The sequence below is a fragment of the Oryzias melastigma genome, unplaced genomic scaffold (assembly GCF_002922805.2).
Source record: "Oryzias melastigma strain HK-1 unplaced genomic scaffold, ASM292280v2 sc00359, whole genome shotgun sequence".
NCBI lineage: Eukaryota > Metazoa > Chordata > Actinopteri > Beloniformes > Adrianichthyidae > Oryzias > Oryzias melastigma.
In genome coordinates this window covers 34,186-46,381 of record NW_023416957.1, presented here as the reverse complement: position 1 = coordinate 46,381, position 12,196 = coordinate 34,186, and the positions used below count along the sequence as shown (strand labels likewise).

The window sequence follows — 12,196 nt, the reverse complement described above, 5'->3', positions numbered from 1 at the left end:
AATGACACTGTTTCCATTAAATCATAATTTTGCGATAAATCACAAACCAACTCACGCGATAAGTCATTAAAAACACGGCGATGAATGAGAACAAGTATTTTTTTTATTTCATTCACTAAAAGGGAGCATGTGGGTGACGTCACGGCTCTGTCTGGAGCGCGCGTGCAGCGCAGCTCGACATGGAAGAGAGAGAAGTCTGTTCAGCGGTTAAAGGAAAAAGCAGCAAATAAGCATCTGGACCTTTTTTTCTGTCTGAAAACACCACAGCATAAATTCAAGTTTCTGTCACGGCGCTCGCGCTCACGAGACTTCATGCTCCAAGCTGCAAAAGTGCGTCTGCAGATGAAGCGATGAGGAAAGGAGGAGGAGATGCTGCGCGATTCTGTATGACCCGCAATTTATAAAGCGCTTTGACGCTCCAGGACGTCTCGGTGCCCGGCTGTGCAGGCTCAGATCAGACACTTCATACCGAGAAGCGCATTTATTTAGGAAAAAGTGTTTCCGTTACGATTTGGCGAAAATGTCTATTTCCTCCTGTAAGCGCAATTTCTTTTTTCGAAAAATGCCAGTTTTTTCGAAACTGTGGTGTTTCCATTTGGATAATTTATTATCCAAATTCCAATTTGCGAAATTTCAGAGTTAATGGAAATGTGACTATTGATTATCTCGTTAAGGAAAAAACGATTTAAAAAAAAGAAAAATAGTGGGACATGCCGCTTTTGGCTTCAGAAATAATGAACATAGTGTGGCGACCCGGGGGTTAGCCCCGCCTTCAGCTCCTAAGACTCATGGGAAGTGGGAAATCTTGGGTGTGTTACATTGCTCACCATATGTGAGGGAGCTGTGAGTAGAAGTGACTTTCATACTGTTTGGCAGTTCATGTGTGTTTAAAATAAATGGGCGCTGATAATGGAAGTGAGAGTACGCAGTTTGCTTCATTGTCATCTCCTGCCTGCGTCTGTATGGCGTCGTGCGATGTATGGGGCCCGGACATCTCTCCTCCCTAGCCCCTCCCCAGCCCCTCCCCAGCCGGTTAAAGAGTGGCTCGCCTTTTGGGTCCCTGCTGGGTCCCTGATCCAATTGACAAACCAGTTGAGGTGTTACAATATAGCTTAAATATATTGTTATTTTTCATCCTTTATGAAGGCAGGTGTGATTGAAAAAAATCGCATCACAATAAAATAAAATTTGCAAGCAGCTCACAGGTGAGTTGTGCTATTTTTAGAAGAGGCCTGCGGGCGACTGATGTGGTGCTCGACTGCAACGTGTTGGTGACCCCTGCGCTAGAGGTAAGAGAGGGAGGTGTAGAGGGGGGGTTGTTGGGGGTAGTGTCGTGGGTGGAGCTGTGGATGTGTTCGTGGACCCTGTGTTGCCCGGGCCGGGTGTCTGGGCCTGCTCTGGCTCGTGGTGATAGGACTCTGCCTGGATGGTGGGCGCCTCCTGGGTCCTCGGGGGTCCTTGCTCCCCCTTTGGCCCACGTCTAGGTGCCCAGTGGCCCAGTTGGCTGCCGTCCAGTGCAGTGGAGTGCACCTGCTCAGTGACCTGGGGGTTTTGCGGTGGTGGGGAGACCTCTGTGACCTCTGAGTGGGTGGTCTCCCTTGCTCAGGCTGCGTGGGTTTGTCACCAGGGGGCGCTCCTAGGTCCAGGTGTTCATCTGGCCCCCCTCCACCCAGCCAGGCTGGGGAAGCTCCTAATGAACACATGTACACTTTTGGCGGCGTGCTTGCATCTCCACCCCCACTTACACGTGTACACTACCTGCACAGCTGCCTGCACTATGAGGCTGAATAAGTTTCAGTCTTCGGGTCTTCAGTGTTGGTGCATCTCTGTTGTGTCTGTGGCATTCCTGCTCTGGCCGACACTGAGCTTGGCGTATCTTTTGGGTTTTGCTTAGTCGTTTAGTTTTTTGGCCTTTTACAGTTTCCCCTCTTGTGAAGTGTTTTTGTTTTCTTGGTCCCACATTATGGTGTTTTTTTTGTTAAAAATTAAATTGTGTATTCCCGAGTCTCAGCATGATTCACCTCTGCACCTGGGTTCCTGTCATTCCACACATCATTGTGGTGTTGTTATGGCATTATTTCAAAGAGAATTTAGGATGATGTCACTGCTGCGTTACTGCGTGCCGCCTAACGAGACAGAAAAGCGTGTAATAACCGTTTTCAGGTGTTAGAAATACACATTCTAACATGTCAGCCATTACTCCCCTTTCCTTTTTTGATACCACGACAGTCGTTGCTTTATATTTGTCCTGTTGCTTCATTCCTACTTTTTTTATATCACATTACCGCCATTTTTGTCCAGTTATTCCGCTCCGGGACCGGATTGTATTCAGACGGAGGAATTTCAGACCAAACCGAAGATCCGTCTGAATCGAAGTCCACCGTGGAAGATGAGTCTAATAAATAATACATTTAATTTCTATTCATTTTTGTGCGGTTGTGTTGTCAGCACATACAACTATGTAAAGAACAAAGCATTTAAAAAGAATAGTTAATTCGTTCAGGTATAGGGCGTGTTTTTGTAGTGCTCCGTTTATTCTTTTAAACAGTGTAGTTGGAGTGAGATTGAAACAGTAAAAAGGTTAAAAAAAGCTTCATAATTGAGTGGAGGATTAAGCTGCACAGAAACAAACTACATTGGTGTTTCTGAGAGATTTCTAAATGGTTACTGATCCTCCAGCCTGCCATCAATTTCCCTGAAAGCTGCGAGTGTGGCGACATGACACCTGAGCTGAGCAATCCATCACAGCAAATCTGTATGATTCCACTTTCTCACTTGCTTTGGAGGAGACCCAGCGAGCAAAAAACAAGTGTCAGCTGCGTAAAACTGTCACGTCTGAGAGGCGTGCGATCACAAGCAGGAGGAGAAAACAATGAAGGTTTTACACAAACACAACATCAGTTTATTGTGCTGAATATGTGAGGAACACAGAGGAGGAGAGGAGCGTCGAGGCTCAGCAGCAGTCAGAGGCCATGGTCAGCATGCTGCTCAGTTTGCAAGTGAAACAGACACAAAAAAGAAACTATTTACACTTTTCATTTTCAAGCAGGGCTGCAAGGGGGTATAGTAGGCAGCACTCACGGTTCACAGTGAGAAGGCGTTGGTTCAAATCCCAGCTGGGCCCTTTCTGTGTGGAGCTTGTATCTTCTCATTGGGCATGAGGAGATCTTCTCCAGCCCTCACAGACCAAAAACAGGCTTTGCAGGTCTCAAGGACTCAAGTATCGGACGGATGATACGTCCAGCGTAAACCTTTTCCCAGTAGTGGGTAGGATCCAGGGAACCCCTGACCCTGAACAGAAGTGTTGACTTTTGTTTTAGGTTTTATACTTGACTGAATAATCCCATAAGCCACCTGCTTACCAAATGTGTTTCATGGCATCTCTGATTTGTATGGAGCCAAATCGGAGCCAGAAATATTTGTACCCAAATAAAACAGTTTGAAAAAAATATTGGTGTTTGGCCAAAAAAATGTAAAATGTCCAAAACTTTTTGCTATTCTAAGTAAACTTAATTATTTTCTGTTTCAAATGTTCTAGTTTTTAGTTTTCAAAACTCAAACTTTCAATTTCAAAACAAATTTTTTTCTCTACACCTGTATTTAACACAATAAGACGGCGCTTTGAACGAGCTAGAACAGGGTTTTGGACGCACGGTTTACACGTGATAAAACTCTGCTTTTCACAGCCGTCTTGGGACAACTTCAGACTATGACAGTACAGACTAAACAGACATTTTCTGACAGTAATTATCACAGTTCTCAGAGTCAGTGAACGCACCAGGACTGAAGTTACCACCCTTATTGATCTTGATTGGTCCTTTGTGTTAGCCCCGCCCCAACGGGCTACACCAGGGCCAAATGTTTTGAAACTGAAACTTTCCAATTCAAAAACGAAAAAAAATAGTTGAAAGTGATAAAAAAAAAAAAAAAGATTTGAAACTGAAAAAAACAATGTTTGAAATTGAAATTTTGAATCTTCATTCCAAAAAAACAGAACATTTGAAACTGAAAATAATTAAGATTATTTTAGAATAGCAAAAAGTTTTGGACATTTTACATTTTTTGGCCAAACACCAATATTTTTTTCAAAATATTTTATTTGGGTTTCAAATATTTATGGCCCCAAAATAGCTCCATAGGTTTGTACTTAAATAAACCTATGGATAAAAATAAAAAAAGAGTAAACAAGAAGAAAAAACAGCCTCCCTCTAAGTTTAAGCTGCACTGGAGTGAAGTCAACATCCCTGACAGGCATACAGTACAGTTCAGAAAAAAGGGGAAAATCCAAGAAGAAATTTATTTCACACATTACAGAGACATGAGAGGGGAAATGCAAAATGTAACATGTCTCCTAAACTAAACCTCTTTAGAGTAAAACACATAAATAGAGGCAAAAACGTCAAGGCAAACAGGACAAAGTTTATCAGTTGGGAGTTTCTTTTCTTTAAATGCTTTAAGCACCCTGACTTTTCCTGATTTACACTCTGAAGACATGCTGTCCACATGTGGACATCAGATTTTGGGCTATATTACCACAGTCGTTACAGTAATTCTTCCTTACTGGAGCTCCGTCAAAAAGAAATAAAAAAGCCACATCAAACAAGAGCTCAGGTCTTAAGACATAAAAAAACACATTTTCTCTGGAACGGAACAAGTCTTCAAAAGAGGGAGCTTTCTGTGCATCTACAGCCCAGAATGTGTTGATAAAGGGACTCCAAGGAAGAAAGTTGTTTTGTTCTGACACAGAAATCTTCATTGTCTCAGTCCGTTCAGTGTGTTTCCATCTCCTCTCTCAGCAGAGGACAGGTGTCTGCCTCTGGTTTTGGTGTCCTCGCTCCTGAACTCCAGTCTGACAGATAAACACCTGCACAGGGACCTGTTTGATCCGGTCTGTGAAAATAATAAAGGATGCTTGCAGCTTTGGAAAGCTCACAGACTGGTTCATTAAAGGGTTGGAGCTTCTGACCGACAGACAAAAGACGAGTGATGAGGGATCAATTCTGCTGGGAGGTGCTTAAGGAAGACTCCAGAGTATGAACACACACAGACATCGTCTTCACCAGGACATTTTATATAAATACCACTGTTACATGGGACGCTGCATGTCAGAACCCCCTTGGAAAGTTTTTGGAGGGAGTTTGGACTGAGGAAACTTCACAGCATCATCTTCCTCCCTGGGCTCAGAAGTGTACTCTTCAGATGTCAAATCTGTCTTGAACCAGCTTCCTTTCCTCTCATTGTGCCGCTCCTGCTTCCACACGCCTTCATACTCCAGCTTGAGCTCCTGGTAGGATCTGGAGAAGGTGTGAAAGATGGAGGTGGCAGGAAATGCCATGATAAGGATCCCACTGAGAATGCTGATGAGCGCCACTATCTGTCCAGGAATGCTGCGGGGCACCATGTCACCATATCCCACTGTGGTCATGGAGATGATGGCCCACCAGTAAGAGGCTGGGATACTGCTGAAGCTATGGTGGGGGTGTGTAGCAGCAAATGGCGCCAGTTCACTCTCAGCCAGGTGGACAAGGGGTGAGAACAGGGTCACGGCAACGCACACAAAGAGCAGCAGCAGGCCAAACTCTCTGATGCTGCGCTGTATGGTCAGCCCTAGCGTCTGCAAACCCAGAGAATGCCGAGCCAGCCTCATAACGTACAGAATCCGCAGAGCTCGCAGGAGGCGCAGAACCAGACTCAGTTTATCCAGGTAGCCTCTGCCAGTCCCCATGAGGACATCCTCCTGAGACTCGTCACCAATATCCACCACCAGCGACACATAGTAAGGCAGGATGGCGATGGCGTCAATGATGTTGAGTGGGCCGCGAGCAAAGGCCAGTTTGCTCGGGGAATTGATGAAGCGCAGCACAAACTCCATGGTAAACCAGGCGACGCAGACAGACTCCACCACAAACATGTTTCGACACTTCAGGGAGCATTCCCCCTGCAAAGGCACAAACGCACACAGTCAACACGTCAGGCAGGAACCTTCCCTCAGATGGCTCAGAGGTGAGGGCGAGAGGAAAGAAGGAAGATGGTCTGAGTCGCACAACACACTTGACACATGAGAGCACTTAATAAAAGTTGCTCAAAAAATAAGTCAAAATGATATTAAAACAAGAAAAAAAAGAATTTATTCTAACATCTGTAAATCCTTTAAATCTCAACCTTTCAGAATTTCTAAAAGGAATATCCCTTTTATTTGATGTTTTATTAAACATATCAACCGTTCATTTGAGCAGATATTATTCTAGCAGTTTCTATTTAGGCTGATGTTATTCACACACATTTTAAGTGCGATGAAGCACAAAAGCTGATAGAAATTCATTTGAGACACCCTTAATACCTTCAGCAAAGACAGACACTGCTGCATGTCTGCATGCATTTGAATTGCTTCCAAGGCTAAATGTAGTAGTTGTTTTGTGGGGTATTTTATGGCACAATTGTAAAAACATGAATAGTTTGGCACAGCAAATATTTCATGTGCATCTATTAAGTCACATATTTTTAACTTTCAAAAAAAAAAGAGCGGCCAAGAAAAAAGTGAAGCACTGGGTGTTCGAATTTAGAAAATTAAGTGCAAATAGTTATTTTACATAATTTGATCATTTTTACTTTTACTTTACTGGACATTGGACACAGTTATGATCAAAATCAAAGAGGAGTGATGTTAGAACCACGGCTGAGCTAACAGCAGCTCACTGACCGCAGGAGAAAACATTACAACAGGAATAAGTTCGACTTTAATGTCGGACACGCTGGAATTGTCTGACTTTAGATCTGTTTACAGGATTATGTGAGAACGGAAATTTGGGAAACTTTTAACTGGTGAGAGAAGATCTTCTACAGCTGCATATATCACATACATTGACTGTATAAGAAGGAACTGGACTGAGCAGCCCCTCCCCACTCGTGTTCCGAATAGGAAGTAGGAATAGTAGTTTCAACATGACCAAAATCCCGTAGACTTCCATTGAGAAACAGGCAGTTATTTAATTTTATTTGTCAGAATATTCATTCTTGCTCTGATACTGTCTTCTTAATACATTCTGTACGATACAAATTTTTTTATAGATATTTTTTTCTTTATTGCAAGTAAGTCAAGTCATAAACTGACCAATCAGATGCCTCAGTAAAAGCATGTGTTGCCCGCTGGCCCCACCTCCAACGTTTGACTGACTCCTTTTCCTGTGCTTGCTTTCAGTGGGAGGGGTGTGGCCTTAAAACAAGCGGACTCCTGATTGGTTGAGAGTACTTCCTCCAAAAACGTGACTTAGACAGACTCGGAATAATCGCTGTTCAGGGGCGGCAATCGGTTCCAATCGGCGGTAGATGAATGAAGAAGTCTGTCGGTGAAGGCTCTGGTCTGATATCGTGAGGGCTGGAGGTAATGCACCATGTTATGGTGGACCTCAATGCTTGCTATGTCCAGTTCTTCCTTATACAATCAATGGTCATACCTAAAGCTATTGGTAGCATTAGCTAAAGTTAGAAGAATAATATCTTTGTCTAACTTTAACTGGGTTGTCAAAGAGAAATAATCCACGACTCGTTTCATAAAATCCATGGGAATTTGGGAAGCAGTGCAGCATTCTGCAGGAGGAATACTGACATTTGTCCTTTCATTTGTGAACAATCTAAGAATTTTGCTATCTTGTCTGATGTCACGTGAAAAAGGTCTATTATCAGTTATTTTTGACCAAATAACCAAAAGATCCCAGAATTTAGTTTTTGGTGGGAATTACCTCATTCTGTAAGTTTAGACTTTCAATCAGAGTTGTTTGAACTGGTGCAAAGCACTTAATGAGATTTGCATTAATGTATTTTTTAAATACTTGTTTGTGTAATCATTTAGCTCAAACATTTTGTTACCATTTGAGTAATATTATTTTTAAATGACACTACTTTTACGTCAGTATTAGTTTTGGACATTCTGCCCACCTAAGTCATATACGGTTACACAAAACAGATCCTTTTATCCACAGCCACAATGTTTGAATGTAACTGAACTTTGGTAACTTTCTCAGTGACAGTTGGGTGGCTACAGCTTGAGGTGGTTATCTAACAGCTCAAGGGTTGGTGGTTGGATTCTCACTTTCCTCAGTTATGGGGGATGTGCTTGATCAAGACACAAAACCTTTGGTTGCCTCCCTCCAGTGGTATTTGATCTCTTAATGACTTTGTAGGTTTGCCCACTTTAAAAAGTTGTCTGGTGTGACTGAGCTCAAAAATACAAGTGCTTAACTGAGTTTTAGCTCAAGTCTTTACATTTTTTCAACTACCATAACCCTTCAATCGTTTACACAATTCATATTATTCCGGCGGTTTCTGAAACACAGAAAAGCAGTGTTTTTCAGTCGATATGCAGTACTTTGAAGTAGTGAAGTGTTAACACAATCAACTTGAATCCACTGATTCTGTGGCAGAGAAAAGTGACTTTCTGCTGTTATGCCGCACTTCATGCAGGTGCACGTGTTGCATATTGGAGTAAAGCATTCCAAACAGCTGGTGAAGAACTGTTTCTTTCAGCTGAGGAACATTTCTAAACTCAGGAACCTGGTGTCATGTAAGGATCTAGAAGTTCTTATACATGCTTTTGTGTCTACGCGGCTAGACTACTGCAACAGTCTGTTTTCCTGTTTAAGTAAGAAGGAGCTGTCTCGTCTGCAGTTAATTCAAAACTCTGCTGCGAGGATCTTGACCCGCACTAAGAGAAGAGCTCACATCTCTCCCATCCTCAAAGCTCTTCATTGGCTCCCGGTTGCATACCGGATCCAATTCAAAATTTTAGTGCTGACTTTTAGAGCCCTCCATGGCCAAGCTCCTGTATATGTCTGTGATTTGATCACTCCCTACAGACCGTCTCGTGTGTTCAGGTCTGTAGATCAGAACTTGTTGATGGTCCCTCGCACACGCTTTCGGACCAGAGGAGACAGGTCTTTCCAGGCTGTTGCCCCTAGACTCTGGAATGAGCTCCCTCTCTCCCTCCGTTCCCTGGACTCTGTTCACTCTTTTAAAAGCCAACTTAAAACCTTGTATTTTGCTCAGCATTTTAACTGAGTCTGTTTTTAATTGGGCTTGAAATGATTGTTTTATGTGGTACTTGCTCCTGTCTTTTATGTTTCTGAGCTTGTGAGGTTTTGTCTTTTAGGTTTTTAATTGGCAAAGCTTTGTCTTTTATGTTTTATTATCGTTTGAAGTATTTGTTTTTATGCTTTTAACTTGTGAAGCACCTCGTGACTTTTGTCTGTGAAAGGTGCAATATAAATAAAACCTACTTACTTAAAGCCCATATGAAAAGTGGCTTTTCTCCAGGTCAGAATCAACTGATTCACGCTGATTGCATAGAGTTACAATTTTTCAAAGGAGTGTGTGTTACTTAGCCAGAAACATCTCTAGTGTTAAAGGGTTAACTGAGGCCTGTAAAGTCTCAGGTATGAGTCTTGGTTGTGTAACACACATGCTTCCAAGAGCAGCAAAAAGCAGAAACCTCTGGTTTTATTAAAATAAAATCCCTTGGTAATCGTAATTTAGCAAACCAGACTTACATATTAGCTGCTAATATTACAGCTCAAAATCTTTAGTCTGTTTTTAACAGTTTAAACAAAACTGTGAATGGAGGAGATGGAACGTTGAGGGAATAATGAAGGGGTAGTGATGGTGATGGGATGATGGTGGAATGGTGACTGGATAGGAATAAGATGGTGATGGCATCTGGAGGAATGTGATGAGATGATGATCTAATGCCGATCGGATGATTTTGGAATGTGATGGGATAATGATGGAATGATGATGGGAGAGTGATGAGGACATGTTTAAAGAGGTAAAACAAGCTTTATACAGACCCTGTTTTCCTCATCTCTGAGGTCAGGCATAGTGCTGATGCACAGGCTAATCACAGTGACCAGCACCATGATGATTGACAGGCAGGCGAACATCTTCCCTGCCAAGCCAGAGTGAGGGTTTTCCATCACTTCTCGCAGGATGAAGATCAGTCTGCGATAGCCTTTTTCCGTTTGCACGCTGTTGCTTTTTGTCAGCATCATCCTCTTCTTCCTCCACTCTTCCTTTTTGCGCTCTCGCTCTTCCACCTCCTCTACACGAGAGAGCATACGGCGCCGACAGCAGCGCTCCATGAGACCCGGGTCCACTCCCCAGTAGTCCAGCTCATCATGTAGAGAAACTGCACAAAGCTCTCTGAGGAGGCGCAGTTTTCCTGCAGCCAGGAAGTTAAGGATGACTCTGAAGGCGGTGGGATTGCGGTCAAAGAAGTATTCCTGGCACGTCTCATCATAATCATCGCAGAGTCGAGCAATCTCTTCTGGGGTGTTACAGAAGCGCAGACGACCCAGCCGACTCTGGGGGAACTGCTCCAGGGTGCTCCAGGGGAAGGCATAGCGGTTCCCACCCACGTTGATGAGCACCTGCAGTGCATTGTCAATCACATATGTGGCGTGGGGATCCCGGAGCAGCTGGACACGCTGGAAGTAGACTCCCTTTAGGGTCTCAGTCTCTGGGATCTCTGTGAAGAAGCGGTCTAAGCTGCTGTCGTCAGTGCTGATGGAATAAGTGCTGAAGTCATGGTTGGCATTGCTAATGATGGGCATGCTGGCAGACAGACCTCAGACAGGAAGGAGAAAGATGATGGCGACTGGAGTTCACCAGGAGCCTCTGCTGAGAAGAAGGGACAACAGAAAAACAAATGATTCAGATTTAAATAACATTGATAAGGACAATAAGAGATAATTTTTTAGATGTCTAGAAACAGAGTTTAAAATGGAGGAAACATCAGATGACCTGTTGTGTTATCAGGGACATGATTGATTGGCAAGATGGCTGCTGCTGTTCCTGCAGTGTCTTCCAACACTGACATGACTGAAACAATTAACGCTGACATACAGATCACTTCTCTCAAGAGAGACATCCAGAAAGTGCCAACGGCGCCACCTGGAGGCTGAAAATATATTACAGCCGTGGAGTTTAGGAACATCATAGTGAATCAATGGTGAACGAGTAAGGGGTTCTAACTAAACACCACTTGGCGGGCCAAAAAATAACCTTTGGTGAGTCAAATTAGTCCGTGGGGGCCACTTTAAAGCGAATTTCAGTTACTTACCGGGTGGTTTTTCTTCTGTTGTTCAAGGTTTTTCATTCACAAATAGAAGAAAAAACTCAAGGAGACAGGGGAAAGCAGGCAGTTTTCCCCCATCAGAACCTATTCCATCCTGTGTCCTGAGGGCTCATTCCCTCCCAGTCTTCACCTTGGAAGCAACAGTTCTGTTTTATATTGACATTTTCTTTGTTACCAATCAATCAATCAATCAATCAACCAATCAATTAATCAATCAAGATACTTTATTAATCCCACGGGGGGAAATTCATTGTTTTTCAGTACAACCAAGAACAAGACAGAGAGAGAGAGAGGTACACAGACAGTTCAAGGTTTACTGTGGAAGCGTCTACTGAGCGGCGCCCCTTATTAACGTGGGAGTAGAAGGTCATTCGGGCATGGGTGGCAAAAAAAAGGTCATATCTCAACACTGCGTACAATGTTTAGATACAAGCAAAAAAATACACCATAACACAGAAGCACAATACATTAGAGGACACAATACTTGAGGTTTGGTGCTCAGGGGAGGGGCACCTTTGCAATGGGCTATATGAACGACCTACTTCCGCATTCAGCCTTTGAATGCTCAGTCACTTCCGGTAGAGCCGTGGGCTATTGTTTATGTGGAAATAGTGGAGTATTTGGACTTTAAAAGATGTCTTTTGGAGCTAACAAGAGTTACTATAAATTATGTTAGGTGGATTATTTGTTTTTCTAGCAAAATACCCCAACAACAAAAAAATGCAAAAAGATTTTAAATTGTATTTGTCATCCTACCTAGCAAACTCGAAGGTAACTTGCTAATGTTTTTAGCGCATGTTTACGTGTGACCAGCTCTAAAACTGAAGGACATTCATGTTGGCGACACGTTATAGGTGCATTCAAGATGCAGATCGCTGCTTTGTTTCATGCATTTAATATAAATCCAAAGCTAAACGTTGCAGTATTTAACACTAGAATTCCTAAGCCTGCGCAAATTTGTGCAGGGAAGAGTTCCCCCCCTTTTGTCCGAGAGCCCATTGTTGTGTCATGGTGGGTCACTGATGAGCCATTAACTTGCCCATGTATATGTTAATGCAGCATGTAGTACCT

General features: G+C 43.1%; 1 protein-coding gene across 2 annotated transcripts in view; it reads right to left on the bottom strand.

The window, feature by feature from the left end:
- Window positions 1-4,131: 4,131 nt before the first annotated feature.
- LOC112141910 (potassium voltage-gated channel subfamily G member 4) overlaps window positions 4,132-12,196 on the bottom strand; it is a 26,923-nt gene continuing 18,858 nt past the window's right edge. The window contains exons 2-3 of one of the 2 annotated variants that reach the window (XM_024265115.2): window positions 9,840-10,668; window positions 4,132-5,938 (exon numbers count right to left, since the gene is read on the bottom strand). In XM_024265115.2, the coding sequence (XP_024120883.1) occupies window positions 5,087-5,938; window positions 9,840-10,601 (1,614 nt within the window). In that variant the 5' untranslated portion in view covers window positions 10,602-10,668 and the 3' untranslated portion in view covers window positions 4,132-5,086. The remainder of the gene's footprint in view (window positions 5,939-9,839; window positions 10,669-12,196) is intronic. The other variant, XM_024265114.2, reaches the window with a different exon arrangement.